Source organism: Nylanderia fulva, unplaced genomic scaffold, assembly GCF_048542155.1.
Source record: "Nylanderia fulva isolate GAGA-0341 unplaced genomic scaffold, ASM4854215v1 Scaffold39, whole genome shotgun sequence".
Taxonomy (NCBI): domain Eukaryota; kingdom Metazoa; phylum Arthropoda; class Insecta; order Hymenoptera; family Formicidae; genus Nylanderia; species Nylanderia fulva.
The window spans coordinates 624,457-650,679 of record NW_028190466.1 but is presented as its reverse complement, the minus strand read 5'-3'; the positions used below and the strand labels follow the sequence as shown (position 1 = coordinate 650,679).

The window sequence follows — 26,223 nt, the reverse complement described above, 5'->3', positions numbered from 1 at the left end:
CAAACATATTAGAAAAATCAGAATTCACTTATATGATAAAAGCACGGTAATCTGTGTCTTTAAACACAATCTGTGTTTTATTTAAATCGATTATGATAGATTCGAATTTTGAGGAAAAAATTGTCAAGCATATTTTTTTGCACATTTATATCAAAGATAGAAATTATATCTGTATATTAATCTATTTATATGTGATGAAATCAGTTTAAAATTATTGCTGCAAAATTAAACGTAACAAATATTTTTAAGTATACTTTGTTTTTTTATGACTGCAAGTTTGGAAGTCATGGATCTAACAATGTACAGGAGGTACAGGAGGTACCACGAGTTCTAAACATAAACAGCAACATCTGCAGAATGATCATATATTAATTATTTGTCATGCATACTATATAAATATCTCTTCTCATACGGTGGTCATATAATATATTTTAGAATATGAAGATTTAATATTTTTTATTTTTTGACAAAAATACACACAAAACTGTATCACTTATCTACGTAAAACAGTTCTTGTCGATCCGCAAATATTGTTTTGATTGCTACGATAAATATTTCCTCATTCCTATCAATTTACTCATTATATATTCACCCCGATGAACATTGGAACAAAGTTTCCAATTCCATTACGTTTCATCCTTTTGTGTTTCTATTAATATTTTTTTATTAAAAAAAAGAGCGAATATAAATACACATACATTATATATGTATGTGTACAACCACACACACACACACACACACATATATATATATATATATATATATATATATATATAATATCTGAGAAAAGCGTTTTAAAAAAGCAAGTAATTTTATAATTTTAATAGACGCAATGAGAATAAGATAAATTAATTAAGAGTAACCGTTATCGATTTTGAAAAAAGAAAATTCTCCTTTCAATCGCGCGTATCTCTCAGAATACATGTTATAAACTACAAATTGCGATAAGGATTCGTGAAATGGATGATCGACTTAATTCAACAAATCATTCGCCAAATTGACTTAACACAAAGAAAGTCGATTGGAATTTCTTCGATTGGAAGTTACTGAAGTCTGTCACCCCATTCCAAGATCAATAAAGTCTACATCTGAAATGGGTTTTTTCTTTTCCTGAATCTGTTTTTTGTCAACAAAAAAAGAAGAAGAAGACGAAGAAGACTGATGATAATCTTTTTATTCGATATACAAGAAGAAGCTTGCAGTGTTTCCTCTAAAATTATATATCAAGCCTTCTTATATAATATTATTTGAAGGTACTCTGGCAGTATGATCAGTTCTTAACTATTCATCTGTTCCTTGTCAACAAAAAAAATAAGAAGAAGAAGAATTGATGCCGGAGAACATCTGTTGCTGTCATGGTGATGTTTGCTACTTAAATCATACGAGTACAAAATGGCTAGCTCAAGCAACATGGCGTTTACAAAGAAAATCAAATAGGACGAGTGGCTGAAGATATAAAATCCAAGCACGACTCCTGCAAAAAAAAGAAGAAACGTTACTCGTCAAATGCAGTTATTAAATTGCATAAAAAATTAAAGAATTTAATATATTTTGTCAACGTTTACAATCAAGATAAAGCAACAAAATTTCATAATAAATATGCAGCTTATCTTATTTAAATTAAATAACGTAAGAATCTAGAAAATCTTAAAAATTTGCGTCGTTCGCAAATTTTTTTGAAGAAAGTGGACATAATTATATTTTCTTCGAGCGGATAATTTTGTCAAGAACTAATGTGGCTCTCACTCATTAGATGGCTTCGTGCTGAGATAAATGACATCTAGAATCATCATCTTCAGGATTCTATGTTACACGGAAAATTCATCCAATGTGTATACAAAGCAAATTTCCAAGTCTCCATTATCCAATGATCAGGACCATAAAGGAATAGATAAATTTGTCTATCACGCCAAGGACAAGCAGTAATTTACGTCCGCGCCAAGATGATAAGAAATAAAACATCACACGTCCAGCAACGTCGTTCCATCGATAAAAATCCGACTATTATCTGCAAGATATTCTCTTTTGGACCATAATTGAGAAATGACAAATAATCTATTGGCTTATGAAAATGCTATTCTGAGTATCAACACAATTTTAGCGACGTGGAAGAAAAAGTTTCGAAAAATACGGGTAAAGAAAATTATTGCTTGCTTATTCAGTTCAGTAAAAAATTTGAGATATCAATTCGCTTTTTTATGAATTTTTGTGTGCTTTATTTAATTTATTGCTTCTAATGAATAAGTTTTGGTGGAACGATAAAGAATGTAAATGCGAAAGGATAATGTGTGGCGCGAGAGAATATATTTATTAAATTTACTGAAACATGCAAATATTTAACTTAATAATTATCTTGATAACAATTTCTTATCTGCTGCTTATTTTCCATTAATAAGCATTTATTTCTTACATTATAGTTGCACTGTTGTAAATATAATGCAGATAAGATAATCATATGCATGAATATCTCTCGTACAAGTTATCAATGTAATCAAGTTTAATATTTGTATGCAAAATTAAAAATTTATAATTGAATTTGAATTTGATCTCACGCTGTTATTAAACTATTATTTCGATACTTTAATAACGGCATTTTTCTCTTTTTTCCGCTTCCTCTCCTTTAAAAAAAGTGCATAGTAATTTTTATGTGCACTTTATCACCTTATTATCGTGCAACTTGAGGCAGGTTTCTTTCAAATATTCGTGATCGATCCGACACGTTATATGCCTAAAAATATCTTGTTCGACCACTGAATGTGAACATAAACGCTGTCATCATGTAAAGCCACATTGTCGGCTTGACTGATATACATATGGTTTATCCATCCAAATAATTTTCTGCATACTCTATTGCTGTAAGAAAATTCTACCCGTGGTATCGCCTACAAAACGAATATTGAAATGTAATCGAACGATTTAAAAAAATTGTTAGTGTTTATTTTTCAGCATTAATAGCGAACGTTAAATTATAAAAGATTTAGAGGAAACTTGTATATGTTATACAAAAACTGTATTTGCTAAAAAACAGTGATAAAATAATAAATATATAAGTAAAAAGAGAAGAATATGCTTGACGATTTAAAATTTAAACGATAACATTTATAGTCTACCAAAAGCTGAAATCATCTAAATAAATCTTATCATTAATTTCGTTGATAATTTTCTTTATAGCGTTGAATTCTAAATCAGTTAATGATTTTTTTATAATTTGTTTGTGAATTATTATATTTTATTGTTCCACATACATTAACAGTAAAAAAAATTGCAATACGCATGCCTAGTTTGTAAATGATCTCAGAATATAATCTACAAATTGTTTTAGCTGGCGAGAGCAAACATGAAAAAGAGAGTAAGATTCGAAAGAGAAGAGAAGAGAAAGTTTGTTACGCGCCAACTAACGGGCGAACATATTTTAAAATTGAATTTGAATACTTACAAAGTTTCGCTCTTTTGACTTCCTTTTTCTCAGCACTTGGTGACGTACATTTTTTGAGAGAATTATTACTTTAAAAATAGAAAATTTATATTAAGAAATAAATATAAATGAGGGATCCTGTATATTTAATACATTTTTAATATATATTTAATATATATTTTTAATTATTAATTTTCCATATATTTAATCTACAATAAAGTTATATTTAAATAAATGGATTACTTACCATTTCACTCATTGTCCATGATGAAATGTGAGACAATGATGGTATTAATTCAATTTTTGCATTGCAACCATTTCTAATTTCTGATACGTCTTTAGTTTATAACAGTTGTCTGACAAATTATTAAAATAAATTTAAATGTTTTGAATAAAATATTATATGAAAATTATTAAATAAATTTGAATACCTACAAATTACAATTTTCTGTATTTGATATTTCTGCTGATATTTCTGCTAATGATATATTTTTCTCAAAATAAAAATAAAAATAAAAATAAGATTAAATTAAAATTAATTCCCGACTTGGACATGCAAAGTTTTTGTTATATTTATTACTTATTTATTACTTACATGTGACACCTTGGTGACAATAATCTGTGGACATGGTTCCTCCACGATTTTCTTGGAAGTTTCTCTGAAAAATTATTAAAATATAAATAAATAATTATTAAACGCGACCCGGTTGCCCACATTCACTCACGAAGTTTATTTATTATAGTACTTACTATAAATTAGTCTCTTTCTGCTTGTTTCCAATTGTTCTGAAGGTCCGTTTCCAATGTGGTTCTAAAAAATGATTTAAATGTTTATTATTAATTAGATAATCTAGTTTTGAATACAAATTTTAATTTAATGCTAAATAAAAAAGGTTATTTACGATATATTCGATATTTTTTGATTATTTCTCGATTTTACCTCGCATATGAAAATGGTCAAATCTTTTAAAATATTATGGTCTTTTAAAATGTGTTTCTCCAAGTTATAGTAAAATATGGTTAGTTTGAAGGATTTATTCATTTTATTTTCTAAATTCTGCAATTATTATCCATTATTAATAATTTTATAATTATTAATTATAATTATAAATTAACAGGTAATACTTACTATTATTACTTTGCAAGGACTCTTTTTCTTTACTATGTTTTTTATCTCTTTATATATGGTCTGGTGATTCAGCAATGCCTTACAAATCTATTTATCGTTGTAAATATATAATTTTTTAATCATTTATTATATCTTTTTGATATATTTAATCATATATTTAAGCTACAACTAAGTTATATTTAAATAAATGAATCACCTTTAAATTAGTCATAGATGAACATTCAGTTATGTTTGTGAAGGGTGGCATATTCACTTCAAGTTGGTACAATGACCTTAAGCCGTCCCTCATTATTTTTGGACTTCTAGATGGTCTGAAAAATTATTAAAATAAATTAAAAATTTTTATAAATTTTTGCAAAGAGAATATAATTTTTATTTGATCATGTGATCATTTTACAATTAATGTGAATACTTACAAACTGGAACTGTTATCCTTTGAGCCAGTATCGATTATATTATTCAGTACATGAAAATAAAAATTGAATAAAATTAGAATTATTCCCGACCTGGGCATGCAAAATTTTTATTATATTTATTATTACTTACATCTAACAGCCCTGTTACAGTAATATGAGGAAGTCCCTCAATTTTTTCTCTATTATCTCTAAAAAATTATTAAAATATTAATAATTAATATAATTATGTCTAATCGTTGATATTTGAGATTATCGCGGTGTACAAAAATATTTTAAATAAATATTGTTAAATGCGATCCGATTGCCTACATACTCACGAAGTTTATTTAGTACTTACTTCTTTTTTGTTAATTTGTCTTTGTGATCTGCATTTATTTCATCTTTCAATTTTGATGTAAAAAATGATTAAAATGTTTATCGTTAATTAGATATTTTACTAATTTTGAATACAAATGACAATTTCAAACTAAATAAGAATAATAATTACTTACAATATATTTAAAATAATTGGATTTTCGCTTGCCGCGATCTCGCAGAGCACGAGACACTAATTATTTATAGATTTTTCCCAACCAGTTTATTTTTATCAAAATTATAATAATAGAGCGTTAATTCAAACGTCCCTCTTTGATTTTGGAAGTTCTACAATCATTATCCATTATTAATATTATAATGTAATATAGCATACGTTTCAAATAATTTTATAATTATCAATTAACAAAATTATTACTTCATACTTAGTACTGTTATATAACTTAATAACAACGTTTTATGCCCACAAAATAATTTTTTACCTACTTATAAGTGCTTGAATTAATTCTCGAATAATCGAAATACTAAATATTTAGTTTTATATATGAAAATAAAAACTTAAATATATTAAAATTGATATAAAAAATAGTTGACTTTATAAAATGCTATCTTTATATACCTCTAATATCAATTTCATTCTCGACTGATTCTTGTTTAGACAAATCATTACAATTACTAAAACCATTCTTTCAAAACAAGTTCACGTTCTGATTATACATATTTTTACATATAATTATTAATAAGACATTTTTATAAAAGAATTATAAATTATAAATAATTCTTTTGAATTAAAAACATCTTTTCAGAAGAAAACTCATTTTAGAAATAGTTTAGAGTATCAAATCTTTAATGTTGTATAAATATCTGTTGTAATATATATATATATATATATATATATATATATATATATATTCTTCAAAACGTCATTATATGTGATTGTCGCGAAACGAATCTCTCTCTAATTGTTCTGTTAGGAAGTCGGTTGCGAATTTCGATAACTGCCATTGTTAATATGTCTATAAAATTATTATGTACGAAAATTAATAATGCAGATTGTTCCGGATATACTTAGGGAGTTGGTGGACTTTTATAAAATATAATAACAGAAATTTATTGTGAGAAAGGCATACAATTTACTTTACTCATTATGATCAAATCTTCACATGTATATATATATATTAACGATTAAGGAATATAATGGATATTATATCCAAATCATAAGTCACCGTTAAATGTAGAAAACAAAATATCTGAACGGTATATAGAAATTCATTTAAATCAGTCAAACATAAATGTCTTGAAGATATGATAATTTTATGACGTCAAATAAAACATAAGGATTAGACACATATAAATCATGACATCAAATCAAACATAAGTATTAAACATATAAATCAAGACATCAAATCAAACATAAGTATTAAACACATATAAATCAAGACGTCAAATCAAACATAAGTATTAAACACATATAAATCAATTAAAATAACTCAAATAAAAATGACTTTAATATTCTAGAAACGTATAGACTCAGTAAAGTAACTCGAATGTGAATGACTGTAGTATATTTCAGACATATAGACTCAATAAGATAATTCAAATGTAAATGACTTTAATATTTGAGAAGTAAATAGACTTAGTAAATTAACTCAAATGTGAATGACTGTAGTATATTTCAGACATATAGACTCAATAAGATAATTCAAATGTAAATAACTTTAATATTTGAGAAGTAAATAGACTTAGTAAATTTAACAGATACATATGACTTTGGTATCTTTCAAGCATATAGACTTATTACGTTCAATCAATATAATTGACATTAGTATCTTATAAACATATAATCTTTGTGCGCTTAACAATCATAAGTGACGTTAGTATTTTATAAAAAATATAAACTTAGTACGTTAAACAACCATAAGTATCGCAGCAATAAATAAACTCAGTAAGTTAAATCAGACAAAAAGTATCGTAGCAGCGAATAGACTCAATACGTTAAACAGATATAAATGACTTTAATATCCTGGCTAGGTCAGTCTTAAGATTCATAATCAAATTAATAAAATCATGAATACAGGGAAAAGCCCACTTCTTTAGAATCCTGGCTAGGCCAGTCTTAATAGAAACCTGGCTAGGCCAGTCTTAATAGAATCTTGGCTAGGCCAGTCTTGATAGTATCCTGGCTAGGCCAGTCTTGATAGTATCCTGGCTAGGCCAGTCTTGATAGTATCCTGGCTAGGCCAGTCTTGATAGTATCCTGGCTAGGCCAGTCTTAATAGAAACCTGGCTAGGCCAGTCTTAATAGTATCCTGGCTAGGCCAGTCTTGAAAGAATCCTGGCTAGGCCAGTCTTTAAAGATTTGTTACCTTGTCGAATCCTAATCCTTTTAAATAAGAATACAAACTGCTCTTTTTCTTTCCTCATCAGACGAACTCAAAGGAATTTGTCCTCCAAACCAAGGGTTATTTCCCGTCTCATGGTTAATCTAAAATGTTCCAAAGCGTCCAAGCTCGTAGTTATCCAAAAAGATTATATATTCAAATCAATCTCTTCTTAACGTCTGAACAGAACGGAAACCTTTTTATTACTGAACAGAAGCGTCTCAACGGACAGTAGAGAATCGACCAAAACAAAGATTCCTAAGCTACGATCACGTTTTCTTTTTTTTTCAAGAGAGGATCGCGAACAGAAGCCGACTCGGCTTGGCGGGACGACGAAGGAAGAGGCTAGCGCCTCACGCGTTCGTCCTAGGCACTAACGGCCTCTCGTAGCGCCTCTTCTTCCGGCGCGCTACGCGTCATTCGCGGAGGCGAATAAGACGCGAGAATCCAAACGTCAGAGAGTTTCCCAAACACAGATAAATAAAAGTAAAAAATAGACTTACAGTTAAATCAAGTGAGATGAAATTTTTGACTTGAAGGCTTTCAGATGTTGATTGCTCAAGCTTGCTATAACGAATGGTTCTAAACTCTCAAAAAGACGACCAAGATCGAGACATCATTATCTAAAGCACAGCGAAGGAGTGTGGTCGAGCGCACGACGTACAACTACGTCGCAACAACTTGTATGGCATACGTCAAGTTATAATATCGAGTCACACGGCGGGAACATGGTATTTTGTATGTGCCATGCGCGTGAATAAAGATTAGTTCAGTTAAACGTGGTGTGACAATTATTACAACCATCTCATGAGCAAGACCCCTTTGTTCGCCTCTCCCGCGGCTTTCCTGACACCCGCGAATTCAGGCATTCCAACAAAGAGTCCTCTCCTCAGAAAAACAAACATCCTCACAAGCTGTAAGATAGTGGATGTTTTAATGAGAGAACTCTCTTTGTTGGGATGCCTGGATTCGCGGGTGTCAATTTTAAAAGACAGATTAGAACTAGGATGATTTTCTTTCAAATTACCTGATACATCGGAATGTGATGGGTTTTGTTCCTCCATTGTCGTCTCTGTTTGCCCAGAATTTTTTTCTAATTGCAGCTTTTCTTGTCTAATTATGTGATCTAAGATCTCATCTATCCATCTATCCTTATCTTGACTTGGTAGGATGATGCCGTATTTTCTTCCTTCAGCTCGTAAGAGAGGAAGAGATAAATCACTTAATTTCGCCTTGACGAGTTCCATCGATGTGTCTGTAGACATCTTGAAAGCGCGGGGATCTCGCGACTCGTGAGCTCGGTAAACAAAGGCACTAAGAAAAATAAAAATGGCGACTGCTTTTTAGCGCGAACGACGCATTTGATACCAATGGCGTCTAACCGGCACTTTTCGTGACCGTAACAAAGAAAATTTTCGAATGCGATTAAAACACTGAAAATTATAGAAAGCCTCGACCGCCTTTTGGGCAATGCAAGGATTGACTCGTCAGTCTTCGGACAACGCGAGAATATTTCGACAGTCTCTGGACAACGCGAGAATATTTCGACAGTCTTTGGACAACGCGAGAATATTTCGACTCTCAAAAGACGACGGCAAAGTGAGAAAAATAGTTCGTTGTTTATGTTTTTTTAAAACTTTAAATCTTAGGTAGTCTATGTATAATATCGTCATAAATTATTGGCAAGCCATTATGTCTGTTTTTAAATTGAGACTATTATTTTGTCTTTTTATAAATATCATTTCTGAAATCAATCTTTTGTTATAAAGTGATTCTTTATCAAGTATTTTTACATCGTCCCAACAAAATTCATGATTATATTTTAAACTATGGTCAGTGATTACAGATTTTTTTACATTCCTGTGTATATTAGATCGATGTTCAGATATTCTAGTGGATAATTTCCTACTAGTCTGACCAACATATGACGCATTACACTCTTTACAATCTATTTTATATATCACATTGGTGTTTGAACACTTAGGAATAGGATCTTTGTGTACTTTTATGTATTTATTCAATTTGTTAAGACTGTAAAATGAGAGTTTAACATTCATGTCTTTAATGATGTTTCTATATTGTTCACTAAGCGCCGGTAAGAATGGGATGCAAAAATACAAGACTTTTTCACTGTGGTCATTATTTTTTGTAGCTGGTTGAAGTTTGGAACGTTCCAGAAGCGATTTTCTAAAAACGGGTTTGTTGCCATTACCCTTTTGCATAGAGCAAGTTCTGAGGGCCAAAAACAAAGTACAGAAACGATTAATGCAATACACGCGTCGGAAGACACCCTTATACTCGAAAAACCACCCCTAAAATCAAATAAAATATTCTTGCACCTCAACAAATGAGTTGTCGCTCTTGTGCTGTTACATAAAGGAACTCCTAAAATCCTTACACAACACACAAGAAAGTACGATTTGATACATGCGTCGGAAGACACCCTTATTCTCGAAAAACAACCCTTAAAATCACTTAAAAGATCCTACATCTCAACGAATGATTTGTCGCCCTTGTGCTTTTGCATAGAGGAGCTCCTAACATTCTTACACAACATACAAAACAGTACGATTCGATACATGCATCGGAAGACACCCTTATACTCGAAAAACAACCCTTAAAATCACTTAAAAGATCCTACATCTCAACGAATGATTTGTCGCCCTTGTGCTTTTGCATAGAGGAGCTCCTAACATTCTTACACAACATACCAAACAGTACGATTTTATACTCGTATTTTTCATATAATATTTTCATATAATATTTTAAGTGTACTCAGGATACCTCCCCCCTTCTTACAAATGGTAAAAAGTTGATCTAAATCCGAGAGCAACATCACGTGGCCTCTTCTTGGTAGTGAAAAAAATTATAACTTTAAGTATGTAATTAAAATTTTTCTATAAAAAATTATTATTAATTAAAAAGATAACATTCTTATCTCTTTCTTCTGTAAATTCTTTTCAATTTATATATATATATATATATATATATATATATATATATATATATATATATAGAAACTATAGAATCCGACGGAGCAGCCATTATTATATCATCAACGTATCGAAAATATATAGGCGGACTAAACTTTAGTAGTTGTAGAGCTTTATTTTCCAAGTCCTGTAGTACTATATCCGCTATGATAGAAGATAAAGGAGAACCCATTGGTGTGCCGAAGGACTGTCGATAAAAAACATTGTTGAATGTAAAAAACGTAGAATTTAATACGAGGCTTACTCCAATTAAAAATTCAGACTTAGGAAGATTGCAATTATTCTCAATATATTGTCATCTGCTGGAAACACTCTCGAGAGCCAAATCGATAGGTATGTTAGTGAAAAGTGAGATAACGCCAAGAGATAAAAATTTGTAGTCATCTTGGATGTAAACATCAGATATTTTGTTAACCATATCGAAACTATTTTCTATGTGGCTATTACAGACCGGGAAATAATTATTCATAATTTGGTGTAAATGTAATGCTAATTGATATAAAGGAGTATTTATAGAGGATACAATTAGTCTAAACGGACAATTTTCTTTGTGAATTTTTGGTAAACCGTTTGGTAAGCTCTCGGTAATGTTCCCTCACTGAAAGACAAAGATCGATATGTCTGCACCGAAATGTAATTGTTATTTTTCCATCTCATAAGTAAGTCATGTAGGTTCGAAATTAATTTTTTAATCGGATCCTTATTTAAAACTAAATAAGTTTCATTATCACTCAAAATGTCTTCAACTCTCTCAATATATTTATCTCTATCTAATGTTACAGTTATGTTACCCTTATCTGCTCTAGTTAGTATTAAATTATCATTTTTTTAAGGAAATTATTAGTAATAGTGTTTAAATATGTTAATTTTCTGTTAGTTTCATTATTAGGGTACGAATATGTACTAATAGATTTAATGAAAAATTTCATGAAATTTAACCAAATATATAGTTTAGTCTGTTATTTTATTGACATTATTATATGACATTATTCGTTCGAAACAGAAATTGTACAAAAATCGTATAATATACTATCAATTCATTATTGAATTTACAACTTTTAATTCTTACATAGAAGTAGGTATAATAATAGATTTATAATATTTTTTTATCCGTATCATTGATTTACCTTTAGCAGTTTTTATTAAAGTAAGTGGAGGTCCGATTATATCATTCGGAGATATTATAAAAAATTGTCCTAAAATCGCTTCATCAATTTCATACGCTAAAAAATGTTGTCTATATTGCATCCTTTGCAACTTTTGACAAAAAAATAAGACTTCATCGTTTCGAAATAAAATTATATCTAATATCAAATATATTTCAACATCATTTCCAAAAGTTGCTATATAGTTGTTTTTATTGTTATACTCAACGCCCTTAAACTCTATACGAGAATACAATTTTATATCTCCTTCATTAACATTTTGTAATTTTGTAATAATAATAGAATGATAATTGCTCGATATTTTGTACTTATCATTGAATTTAAAAGTTTGACTTGCTGGATTTTCGATTTTCATTAATTGATATGCAAATTGTAATTCGTATTTTTTACTTAATGTAAGACAAATGTTTTTTCGAGAAGTGATACAACAGGAGTACATTTTAAATTGCCGATGCTTTGCCTCATATTTAAAACACCAGAATTTCCTTAAAGGTCCACATTGACGAATAATTGTTGGATAATGAGTTAAATTGTGAAACTTTGGCTTTAGCGTATCATTAAATAATTTAATATAATCACTATTATGCTTTTTAATTTTGTTTTCTAACAAAAGAATATTTATTTCGTTAATTTCAAAGCAAAGTATAATATCAATAATTTGAATAAAATTAATTAAAAAATTCCAGACTTCATCATCAGGTGGAACTAAGTCTCCAACCATAAGAGGAAAATGTATAATAAATGTCATCATCTCTGTAGCTGACATTTTTAAATGTTTTTTTTCTACATGTGATTGTGTAATTTCACCTGAAATATTTTCAATTTCTTTTGATCCATATTCAAAATTTTGTTTTCTTGAATTTAAAATTTTTAGATCAAAGTATTTCATTTTTATTGTAAAATAAGTAATTGCATGACATACATTATAGTGGCAGACTCCTTCAAAAATATCATGCATAACGTCCATATAATAGTTTTCGACTACATGAAATGATGGAATATCATTTAATAAAGAATTATTTTTAATTCCAGTGCGTTGTGAATTATTTATCTTTAAGTCATCATCGTAATTTGTAATTGTTCGCATCAATTCCTTATTTTCAATGTTTAGTTTTTGACAATCAACTTTTTCTACTTTACAAAGTCGACAGAAGAAATTGCTTGAAAACGATTTATTAAAATCTAAAAATGAATTTAATCCTAAATTATCTCCAAGCACCAAACCCAAGATAAAATGAACGCGTACAATTGAGTTTTCATCGATTTTAATGTCTATACCATTTACTTCTAAATATTTTAATTCATTTATGAGAAACTGAAAACATTTTTCATTTCCATAATTTTTTACATCAGTAGATTTTATAGTTGCAGCAAAAAATACATTTTCCAATTTTGATTCTTCCACCGGAAAACACGGGAAAGAATAGTAAACATTACAAATTGAATGAACCTTAGCGTGAGATCCAAGAGGATTATTAATTTCAAAGTCATCTAAATACAAAAAGTATGGTATCATTATTTCATTAGGATATAATTTAGCTTTTTTTTTCCATAATTCGCCTTGCACAAAATTTGTGAATATTGGATATTTTTGTAAAAAGTCAATATTATTTAATGTACGCTTTAAAAGTCCATCTTTTTCAAATATTTTTCTAAATTGAAATCTCAAGGGCATCAGAGCACCCTTTATTTGTTTTTCACCATATGTAAAACTACCGTTCCGATGAATTGGACTAATTGTGTTATCAATTGTAAATTCTTGTATAGTTTCAATGTAATTCTCACTTTTTAACCATTTATACAACAAATATTCAGTATTTAAAAATTTGAAGGGATTTCTACAATTTGATATCAGACTACAAAATTCGTTATGTACAGAATTATTTGCTTGAAATTTATTATCGACAAATGATTTCATAATATCCAATAATGGATCAATTAAACATTTGTTCGCGTATTCCTGTATTTTAAAAACATCTTTCCTTGAAAAATTATTATTATTGTGGAGAGTAAGCACAAATTCCGTAACAGAATTAATCATTTTTTTAAGAGACTCTTCCATTTGAAATTCAGGAATTGAACTATTCTCTATTTCAATAATTTCTGATGTTCGCGTTTCATTAATATTATCATATGACGGAATATTATCATAAACGGAATAATTAGAAACTAAAGATGCGGTAGAATGATTAGCACTTGCATCAAATTCTCTGTTATTTTGTATATCATTTTGTATATCACTTTGTGTATTATCGAAGTTACAATCTTGACTTTCAAATTCATTACTAATATCTTTATCATTTACATGTTTACGCATCATGTGCTTTTTGAAGCTACTTAAATTTTTAAAAATTTGGAGACAATTGGACTCACAACATCTAAATATTGAATTTGTTTTTAAGTTATGAGTGCGTTTAAAATGTAAAATCAGTAAACATATAGACTTAAAGTCTCTTTTACAAATATAACATAACATTTTAATATTTTAAAAGAATATATTATATTTTAAATTACCTGCAATATATATATATATATATATATTTATATATATATATATATATTACTTCTCTTCAAGTCGTAATTAGATATAAAACGGCCTTGATGCAAGCTTCAATATGAGTTTTATAGGAGCAATTCGTTCCACAAACTGTCCTAAACTCTTAACCTATATTAACATTGTTTATTTTAATTCATTAAATAGCCTCACAAATAATATAGTTATAAAATATATAGTAAAGTTAGAGTTAGCAAATATAGTTACTTATTGTGAATATTACTTACCACAATTCCGCTGAAGCTGAATTTCACAATATTTCACACAAGAAAAAATCAATAGTATGCAATAAGCACAATTGCAGCCTACAAGTTATTAGGCGCATATATAAAATGTGGTCATAGATACGAGAAACGAATGAAAGTCGCAGAAACAAAACGTTCAAGTACTTTTTTTTAACAAATAATGATTCGTGATATTAATAAATCTTTTCATTGATTAATGAAGAATATTCAGTATACAATTCATAATATCAATTTAAATTTATTATATCAATGTTTTATATATCCAAATGAATTAGTAAAGTTAATACGTTAATGTAACGATATGAATTTATTATATTTACATATGCATTATTAAGTTAAAACTGACAGTTTTATAGTTTAATAAAGAAAGTTCATTAATATAATGGAGAAATCATAAATTCCTCTTCGATATTTCGATACATTAGTTCAATAAATTTAGTTATTAAGCAAATAAACAAACTTTAGCAATTAATAAAATAATACGTTAATATAATGAATGTATTTTATCATTTCTATGAAATTTTATGATACACATTTAATGACTAAGTTTATAGATTCCACTGAACCCGTTTATTAAGAAAATAAATATTTTCATTGGTTTAATTAAATGTTACATTAAATTATAATACATTTTAGTACAGTATATTAATAAAAAGTGAGTTGTCATATTAATGAATCCAATTATTGATAATGAAAAATATTCAATGTTATATTCATAATAACAATTAAAAGTTCATTGTATTAATTAATTTTAAGCTAATGAACTTCATTTATTGATACTACGGACAGTATTTTTTATAGTGCAGATACATATACGTGTAAAAAAATAACGGATCCAATAAGGCGATTACATCTTATGACAAAAAGGTGGTTTTTAAAATAGAAATCAGAAAAAAATCTCTCACTATAAATAAGCATCCCGAATAGTAAGAGGCAAAAAAACTCACTATAAATAAGCACCCTGAATAGTGAGAGACGAAGACTCGCTATAAATAAGCACCCCGAATAGTGAAAGGCGACGGGACTCACTATAAATAAACACCCCGAATAATGAAAGGTGAGGGGACTCGCTATAAATAAGCACCCCGAAAAGTGAAAGGCGAGAGAACTCACTATAAATAAGCAGCCCGAATAGTGAGAGGCGAGGGGATTCACTATAAATAAGCACCCCGAATAGTGAGAGGTGAAGTATGTCTCCTTCCATTAGTTTCCTTGTCAGATACACAAAATGTATCTAGATACTGTATCTAGATATATATGTATCTGGATACTACCCAACACTGTCAACTTTGAAACATATATATAATATCTAAAAACTAACATAAATTAAGATTAATTTTTTATCAAAATATATTAATATATTCATAAAAATATTAATATATTCATTCTTATATACAGGGTGGACCAGTAACTTTGTTCACCTGGAATATTTTCACTATTTTTAAATTCTACTATATGATTTATTATATTTATTATATTTATTATATTTACTTATACTTATTATATGACTTATAAATATTATATTATATTTATCGATAAAACATATATTAAAGATAAATTAAAAAATATTTTTAGTAAAATTTGATTATTAAATTTTACTTGTGTTATTTTATCTGTAATAAAAAGATATAGGGTATTCGTGTGTGTATGGACACAAACATATTAATAATAATTCCTTATCAAATATTTATCAAATATATTATATTCGTATTAGTATTATGATTAGAAAATGTGTTGTATTAGTTTCTATTTTACGAAGAAAATGTTTCTAATCGAAAAGTGTTTTTAATTAAATAAAAAAAAAATTCAACAAAAAGATGTATTTGTAAGCTGGAAGCGTATATTTTTATATACATATAAAAAGGAAATATGAATTTTATTTATTTGTGTTTGAAAACCAGTTAATTTATTGAACTTTTATTATGAATATAAATCAGATATAAGTACATAAAGACTGTGTTTTTTAAGTAAATTTATATCTTAAAATATAAAGCTGCTTATTTATAGTGAATCCCTTCGCCTCTCACTATTCGGGCTGCTTATTTATAGTGAGTCCCCTCGCCTTTCACTATTCGGGGTGTTTATTTATAGTGAATCCCGTCGCCTCTTATTATTCGGGGTGCTTACTTATAGTGAGTTCCCTCGCCTTTCACTATTTGGGGTGCTTATTTATAGTGAGTCCCTTCGCTTCTCACTATTCGGGCTGCTTATTTATAGCGAGCTCCCTCACCTTTCATTATTCGGGGTGTTTATTTATAGTGAGTCCCGTCGCCTTTTATTTAGTACGTAATGTGAGCCGTTAAATGCAAGAAAATAACGACCTATTTCGTTATTCTCGATCCATTGCGTTGTTAATTCCAAAACGTCTAAAATAAAGTGCTGCTTAAAATTATAATGTAAATTTTTTTTTTTTAATTGATTAGAAGCCGCACATATGAATGATATTTAAGTCTCGAATTGAGGTTTAATTCCAAATAACTCTTAATATCCTATCAAGCAAAATTCATGTGCACAACAAAATTATTCAGTTACAGCAAAAAATTTATTTCGTTATCACTGACTCATTATTATCTGCTTACACTCTTTTAGTCAGTTAAATTCAAATTTCTAGTCAATATATACAGATTTCAAAAATCTTAATAAAAATATAATAACTACGATATAAACAACATAATCAATAAAATATAGATAATAAAATAAGAAATAGAAACAATTAAGTTAAGAAAGGTAACAAAATAAACCAAAATAATAAAATATTTTTTGATATTATGCACAAAAGGATGCATGAGTTCGTAGAATAACCAAACCCAGCAAACACAGTATATAAATGTTATATACTCAAGCATGTTACATGTAACGTATATGTTAGTTGTAATTTCCCACTCATAGATGTAACATTTTTAATATTATATATATTACATTGTAGTTATATTGTCATTATATCCCAAGATAGCACTGACTTATCAATACATCAATGTGCTATTTGGTATATAATTACAATATAACTACAATGTAATATATGTTATATTAAAATGTTACATCTATGAGTGGGAAATTACAACTAACATGGATGTTACATGTAACGTACACGTTATATTACCTGTTATATTCCGTTTTATTATAGCAATGTAACAATTATATATCGATGTTAGCTGGGTACATTCCTTAATAAGAGTATACATATTCCTTTGTTATAACGGTACAATTACTTACTTATATTTTACTCATTTTGATACGAGATGAAGAGTGACAAGGGATACAAAAACGGACATTATTTCTGATTGTGAACAAGATGTAGCATATAAATCAATCAAACTATCTCAAGCACACAAATTTAAATAATTCTCAGGTTAATATTTAATTTTATTAATATAGATTTTTTTATTTAAACAACTTTCAACCATAATTATTTAATGTTTCGTGTTGATATTTCAATTTTCTTTAATGTTAATAATCCTTTTTAATATTAATAAATATAATATTATTGCTGAAAAAATTTTGTATAAATTTATAAAGTTTATTTTAATCATTGATTTTATGAAGTATTTTGTAAAATCTTATTAAAAGGAAATAATAGCGTATAATATGTTCAGAGTTTAAACCTTTTTAATGAATATGTGTAAGAAATATTTATAGTTTTAATATATATTTTATATATATTTACATTTTATTTTATATTTTCCAAGTACATTTCTTTTATATTAAATATAAAACTTTATAATTATCTTAGAAATTATTAATTCAGCCTTTCGTCGTCTTACACATTATTAAAAATCACCTTATTTGCACATGCCAAATGAAAAAATTGACACATAGATAAAAAAACAAGATAATATGAAATAATTCTAATTTTTTTCTTAACTATTTCCATTCCTGTAAATAATAAGCAAGATTTTAGGAAGTAAAGAATATATTTTTACGACAACAAAAAAATTGGGAGATTCAACTGATCATAAAAATCAAAATCATAATCAAAATTTTGGTCCCTTTTTTACTCAACATCTTTGCCGGAGGTATATGTATATAATTGACAAGAGACAGATTTACATTTGCTTTCTCTAAATAAAAGCCATTTATTTTGCACGACAGGTCTGACACCGGTATGCAATACCTGAAAAAGAATGAAAGAAATCTTATTATTACCGAAAAGAAAGAAAATTCCCGAAGGCACCGAAGGATCTTACACAAATATACCTAAAAATTACCTCGCTGAGTCAAATTCTTTGAGTTATTCAGAGTTGGGAAATAACGCGTTACTTGTGACACTGTTACCGTTACTTTTTTTAGTAACGAAGAGGTAACGACGTCACTTTTCATTATCTCTAACGATAACAATAACGTCGCTACAATTTTTTGCTAACGCTAACGATTTTAACGTTACTTTTATCGTTACTTTACACGGCAAAACAAACCGCTTAGTAGCGAGTAACAATCGAACGTGATTGATTCTTACTTTTAGAACCAACAAATCTATGTCAAGTGTTATAGTGTTGATAAGATGACAAAGGCAACTCATCAGTCGTTCTGCTTAATGCGGCCTCTATATGTAATAGAGTTAAATTGGTTGATCGGAGAAAAGAGAAAAATAGCCGAAAACTATATTTAGAAGAATTATTGGGAATTCAACCCGATGAAATTACTGTAAACATAGATAAAACTGACGATAATTAAGATAATTTTTTTTAGTTTCACGAACAAATGGATGAACGGAGAAGAGCTACAACAATATTTAAAATCGAAATCGTGTAATGTTGAAATGTTACACAATTTTCCTAAACTTAAAACTTCATTAATTACAACATTGCACTGCCAAGTAGTGCATCAGTCGAAAGATTATTTAACATTAGCGGTAATGTATTAAAGCCGCAAAGATGCAATCTAAATGATGATTCCATGGAACATCTATTGTTTTTAAAAATAAATAAAACATTTTGGTAAAATGTTTTTATTTTTAAGTTTGAACTTTAGTAAAGTTTATTAATAATAAAAAAAAATAATTTAAATTAATGTTTATGTATTTTATATGCGAGATTTGAATTTATATTTTATATTTTATATTATATGTATTACAATATATTCAATATATTTAAGTACTATATTATAATTATAGAGTATATTTGTAATATTATAAATTAAAAAGTTACAAAATATAAATTTTTTTGTATTATTTTAATATTGCTCTTATGAATATATTAATATTTTAATTATATTAATTTAATATTAAATGTATAGTATATAATAAATAAGCATTAGATAATTTTTTTATGTAAGATTCGGTAAATTTACGGTTTGTCCGATTCGATTGATATTTTTTCAGTTTAACAATGCTTGTAGAATATATTAAATAAATTTCTGAATCGAACATTCTATTTAATGCTCGTTATACTGGCCTCTTGTACTGTATTGATTGTTTCAATAAATAAGCATTTTAAACAAAGTAACGAAAATAGGAACGATTCGTTACTTCTTGAGTAACGGTAACGGTAACGAGTTACTTTTTAAAATCAGTAACGGTAACGATAACAAGTTACTTTTTACAAGAAATAATGTAACGAGTTACTTTTATGAAGTAACGCGTTCCCAACTCTGGAGTTATTAATAAATCTTAATGTTTCAAACAAAAAAAACTTTTGAAAAAAAATAAAAATTTGAGAAAATGATTATGTTTCAAACAAAAAAACCTTTGTAAAAAAATAAAAACTTGCGAAAATGATTATGTTTCAAACAAAAAAACCTTTGTAAAAAAATAAAAACTTGCGAAAATGATTGTTACATATAAATACATATATGTTTTATTTAAGAACATTTCATTCTCTTAGACACTTAAATGTCGCAAGTAAACTTTATTGTTGTGAGTGAGGTCAAAAAAAAAAAAATTATCAAATATTCAATTGCAAAAACGATTCTTCTAAATGTGATATTTTTCATAAATATATTTTATCACATTAATTTATGTTTTAAAAAATTTTCAAATATCACTCAAAATTTCATTTAATTTTATTTACATTAAACAGAGTGTTTCAAAATATCAAAACTGAATAGATAGATAGTAGTTATTAAACTGAAAAATATTTCTTAGCGAAGAAATCAATCACGTTGTGTAAATGTGCTTTTTAATATTTGTATAACAATAAATATATATTTAATTGACTCAATATTTATTACGCGCATATAAAAATTTATTTTATACAATTATATTATAATGTACAAAAAATAAGTATTCTATTTTGATTTGCCCTCGAGATTTGCATCTCAGTATCACAATCATTTCAAACATTTTTGTTTTAATTATTTGTATATATATTTTATATTTTAGAATCTACGACTACAATAATATACTACAAAACATTCTGGTATTCTCTATCTTAAGGGCGGATATGAAATCTTTTATAAAGTATTACAAATATAAGCGGCTAATAAGAGCAGATTCAACATCAAGGTTAAACAACTAATTTATTACATCTAATCCATGTATACTGATACAAACAATACAGTTTAAATTAAAACTATAAAAATAGACTCGAAAATTGAAACAAATTAGGAAGCGAACGTTTCGATCCAATTTTTCGGATCTTCTTCAGCGCAATATAAAAAGCAAAATTAAATTCAACAAAGTCTAAATGTTTTTAACGTATAAACGTCTAATGAACATATTTAAACGCCCTTACATCAGTGAACGAAATAAAACGTCGTAAGATTAATATGATTCTCGCTAAACTATCACATTCACGTTACTGTGGGAAGCGATCCTCTCTAGTTTTCTGACTACGAGGTTGGCAGGTGTTAGAATATAAAATATTAATCGCATCCTATAAATTAAAATAATTTTCTCAATACACCTCAATAATTATAAGATCCAAAGTCAAGTGCGTTATAAAACAATAATCTAACATATGGTATAAAAAAATGCTAATAAAAACTTACAAGTATTTATGATGTGACAATATTTTAATTGTAACAGTAACAACAGTAACGCTAGTGAAATCCTCATGTCAGTAGAACGGCTCAGAGGAAACTGAAGCTCAGTTGGAAACGAAAAGTGACAAACAATTATAATTATTTTGTATTTGTTATTTAACCTTAGAGTTTAGGTAGTCTCTCTATAGCCTCAATATAAATATCGGATAGATTTTCAGTATCAGTCTGTAAATTGAGACTATTATTTTGTCTTTTTATGTATATCATTTCTGATACTGATCTTTTTCCGTAATAAATTTCTTTATCTAAAATATTAATGTTGTTCCAATCAAATTCATGGTTAAAATTAACGCGGTGGTCCGTTATTACTGATTTAGTATTAGTATTTCCAACAATGTGTTTCCTATGTTCAGAAATTCTTGTGGTCAGTCTTCTACTAGTCTGGTCCATGTAAGAAGCGTCGCAGTTTGAACAATTAATTTTGTAAACAACGTTTGTATTATTTATTGTAGAAATAGTATCTTTATGTACTCGTATGTATTTATTTAATTTATTAAAACTAAAGAAGAATAATTTAATATTCATGTTTCTAATAATATTTCTAAATTGTTCCGTCAATTCGGGTAAAAATGGAATAGTGAAAAAAGACGTTTTTTCACTATTATTATTATTATTGTTGTTATCGTTAATTGTGGTATTTTTTAATTTTTTGAATAAAATTAATAGACGTTGGTTAATAGTATTAAAGATCACGTCACACAAGCGGATAACAGTTTTCTAAAAGTATGTTGACAACTCTTTTACGTTTTCAACTTTAACAAATCTTTTATGTTTTTCCCATTTTCGTGTTTCTTTCATACGCTCAGTCACCGGACAACTGCATAGTGAGAAAAAATACAATAGTTCTTTCGAGTCTATGGGTTTGCAGTTTAGGTTTAAATGAAAAGAGTGGACATTTGGTGTGGGAATATTCTGGAATACACTCAAGACATGAATTCGTGCTTTCTAAAATCGCAAACGTATGAGATCAGTATTACGGTATATTTTTCACATATACGTTATCACACAAGAATTTAATTATACAGAAATAGTGCAATGGCTTCGATGACGTGCTTACCTGAAAAGATGATAATCATTATTCTTGAGTACGGTAACATAAGTATTGAGGATATTATCAATTTTCGATGCACGTGTCAGCAATTCTGGAAAGCAGCCGGTATATATTTCGTAAAGCTTATATATAGATTAAAAGTTTTCGCAAAGGTAATTGCTTGTTTATGAATATTATTGTAATTTAATTTTTGGTAATTGATCTGTTGCTTAATGGTACATTTCTAAGAAACTATATATATACTTCTCATTAAAATTAAATTTATATGTATATATATAATTAATATAAAAATTAAATATTTTTTTTATTCATTGCTTTATTTGTCCCCTTAGGGATTAAAGACGCTTTTAAGGAGCGTACCCAAACCTTTACAATCCTCTTCTACTACCTTACAATTTCAAAACTATTTCCCCTGGCGCTTTTTTCTGATAGGAGCGTTCCCGAACCTCTATGCTCCCTTTTGGTCCCCTCACACCTTCACCCTTTTCCTCCTTTTTCCGTCTCCCTCCTCCTTGCTTCCAATTCCTTTCCTTCCCCTTCTTCCATTTTCCCCTTTTCTCCTTTTTGCCGAACTTGCCTCCCTCCTTTTTCCTCACTTCTCCTTCTCCTCCTTTGTCCTGGCGCTTTTTTCTGATAGGAGCGTTCCCAAACCTCTACGCTCCTTTTTAATCCACTTCATTCCCTCTTCCTTCCTCCTTCCTCTTCCCTCTTGTCTCCCATTCCTCCTTTTTCCTGGCAGGCACCGGCTACTTCTCCAACCTTATCCTTTCCTCCTCCTTCTCCAACCGTTGGACCCCCTGTTTAACATCTTTTCCAAAAGACGTGATAAACCCGAGATAATTTTCCCACCGAGATAAACCCCGATCTTGGTGGTGAGCGCAGCGCGGATAATTCCATGAAATATTCCATGTTTACGTGACTCAGTAGATTCGAACCCGCGATCTGCGAGTTACGAGTCTGGCGCTCTATCAGTGAGCCACACTACCGCTCTATAAAAATTAAATATATAAAAATATAATATATATAAATACTAAACATAAATGTAATAAATATAATTAAAAATATAAATATAAAATATTAAATAAATAATTTTTAAAAAATACATTTAAGTATTTAAAAATTATATTGCATTGAAACATGCACAGATTATAGACGAGTGTAATAAATAATACAAACACGGGTATATATTAACCTTTAAAAAAAGGTAAAAAAAGGCGACCAGTTAAGGGCACGCCATTAACAAAAATTATCCATTGCAAACCCATGTAGAATCCTATCCTATTGCAAACCCATGTAGAATCCTATGAAAAATTAATCATTGCAAACCCATGTAGAATCCTAGGCAAAATTAACCATTGCAAACCCATGTAGAATCGTACCCATTGCAAACCTATGTAGAATCCTATGAAAAATTAACCATTGCAAACTCATGTAGAATCCTATGAAAAATTAACCATTGCAAACCCATGTAGAATTGTATTAAAAATTATCCATTGCAAACTTATGTAGAATCCTACATTGCAAACCCATGTACAATAGAATTGTATAAAAAATTATCGATTATAAACCCATGTACAATCGTAACAAAAGTAATGAAATAAAAAAAATAAAAAAATGTAGAATCGTACCATAAAAAAACTAATCTTTTAAAAAAAAAGATAAACAAGATGCCAAGTTCATGCGTCATGTGAAAAAGAAATAAAAAAATTTTAGTTAAAAAAACTGGGCGCGCTGCTAAGTTTCAAAATTACAATGCACCTTAAAGTAACATTAATTAATTTAAACACAAAACATATTTTAACTGTAATGAGTTTAAAAGTAACAATTTAATTTTAATATTGTTAGAATATTATTTAGCAGCGCTCCCAGTTTTTTTAACTAAAATTTTTTTATTTCTTTTTCACATGGCGCATGGACTTGGCATCTTGTTTATCTTTTTTTTTAAAAGATAAGTTTTTTTATGGTACGATTCTACATTTTTTTATTTTTTTTATTTCATTATTTTTGTTACGATTGTACATGGGTTTATAATCGATAATTTTTCATACAATTCTATTGTACATGGGTTTGCAATGTAGGATTCTACATAAGTTTGCAATGGATAATTTTTAATATTTTTAACAATAAGTATATTTTTTCAGTCTATGATATTCAAAGCACTTAATTTATAGTAAATCATACCGTGAAGATTCGGTTGTTAACAAATATTTAATTTCATCAGAGATGCAAGTGTTCGTTACGAAATTTGTAGCTATTTGTTCCATTCTATTTATGTCATACTCAGGTGCCATTGTATTTTCTAATTGATATTCGTAATCAAAATCTGCTATATGAGCTATCGAATCATTCATATCATAAAGCTTATCAAGTATTTCAGATATAATATTTTTGACAGCTTCACACTATATATTCCTATTTCTGTAAAATTTAAACTTTTATTCATAATCATCAATTGTTCAGGTTCCTCCTCAGATTCTTCTACAGATTTCTCCTCAAATTCCGAAATATCTTTTAGATTTAGCTCATATATTTCATATTTAGATATCTTATCGTAATATTTTTTGCCATTGGGCCATCTAAAATTATCTAAATTTGAAATTAAACAGAATTTTGAGCTTTCATTGTAGACTTTCACGTTTTCTCATGCCAAATGAAAAGCATATTATTCGTCCTGATAACATGCCATCATATCCTTTAAAAAATGACGAACAAGTAAAACTTTCTGAGGAATACCTTAAGAATAATGAAAATTTTCGTAATTTAATAAGTATTTTTCTATTTTGCTTTGTGATTTTTTATTTTAATTGTGATTTAAATAATGTCTTTTTATATATTTGTTATATATATATATTTATTATATGTATAAATATTTATTATATATATATTTATTATATTTATATTTATTATGTATATATTTATTATATTTATATTTATTATATGTATATATATTAATTATATTTATATTTATTATATATATATATATATATACAGGGTGGGCCATTTTAAAAAATATGATTAATTTTCTCATAAACTAAGCAAAATATCGAAAAATGGTTCAGACATGTGTTGTATAATTTCGAAGGGGCTATAAGATGAGTCCATTGGTTTGACCTTGGATATTCATTTGAAGATCACGCAAAGGTCACCTCAATTTTTTTAAACGGCACTTCCTATTTTTTATTACATATTCTTGTAGCTGACCTCGAGAGCTTTCCAAAACACTATAGTCAAATGTTTTCCCATTGCGTACTTTTCGAGTTATAAAGCTCGAAAGTTACTACATTTTGATAAAAAAACAAAATATATATATATATATATATTTCTTAAAATATTCATTTTCCGATAGTCTTATTTTACATGCTCCAACCAATCAGGGCAAAGTCCAAGCATGATCCAGCTAGTCAAGACAAGATCCGGACACGATCCAGCCAGTCAAAACAAGATACGAACTCTCTTGCGATACTGGCACCATCGGGCGATGAGGCTAAGACTTATCGGACTGCCCTCGTATATATACAGGGTGTCCCATAATTCGCGAACCATCGCGAATGGGCAGATAGAGCGTGTTAAACTGAATAGAAAA

At 28.2% G+C, this 26,223-nt stretch overlaps 2 protein-coding genes across 11 annotated transcripts in view; one reads left to right on the top strand and one right to left on the bottom strand.

Moving 5' to 3' along the window:
* LOC146721976 (uncharacterized) overlaps positions 1-26,223 on the top strand; it is a 53,327-nt gene that overhangs the window by 23,407 nt on the left and 3,697 nt on the right. The gene's annotated exons all lie outside the window — the stretch shown is intronic.
* LOC114932263 (uncharacterized) lies at positions 1,157-8,011 on the bottom strand. Of its 10 annotated transcripts, none has more exons than XM_085485728.1 (15): positions 5,452-8,011; positions 5,298-5,340; positions 5,091-5,148; positions 4,961-4,977; positions 4,741-4,855; positions 4,545-4,631; positions 4,356-4,472; positions 4,166-4,226; positions 4,011-4,074; positions 3,851-3,893; positions 3,663-3,771; positions 3,437-3,504; positions 2,662-2,882; positions 1,747-2,008; positions 1,157-1,474 (listed from the first exon to the last, which is right to left on the bottom strand). In XM_085485728.1, exons 5-10 carry the CDS (start codon positions 4,831-4,833, stop codon positions 3,854-3,856), a joined length of 462 nt encoding a protein of 153 aa, XP_085341854.1. In that variant the 5' UTR covers positions 4,834-4,855; positions 4,961-4,977; positions 5,091-5,148; positions 5,298-5,340; positions 5,452-8,011; the 3' UTR covers positions 1,157-1,474; positions 1,747-2,008; positions 2,662-2,882; positions 3,437-3,504; positions 3,663-3,771; positions 3,851-3,853. The 10 variants fall into 10 exon arrangements, with proteins under 10 accessions (XP_085341854.1, XP_085341855.1, XP_085341856.1 ...); XM_085485729.1 differs by having other exon boundaries at positions 3,851-3,890; XM_085485730.1 differs by having other exon boundaries at positions 3,851-3,878.

Excerpts from the sequence above, each read along its gene's own strand:
- LOC114932263 (XM_085485725.1), bottom strand. The coding sequence starts at position 4,833 with ATGAGGGACGGCTTAAGGTCATTGTACCAACTTGAAGTGAATATGCCA. Across the intron at positions 4,075-4,165 it reads CAGAAAGAGACTAATTTATA|AGAAACTTCCAAGAAAATCG; the intron begins GTAAGTACTATA and ends ATAATTTTTCAG. Across the intron at positions 3,847-4,010 it reads TTGTCACCAAGGTGTCACAT|GTATTCAAATTTATTTAATA; the intron begins GTAAGTAATAAA and ends TGTAATTTGTAG.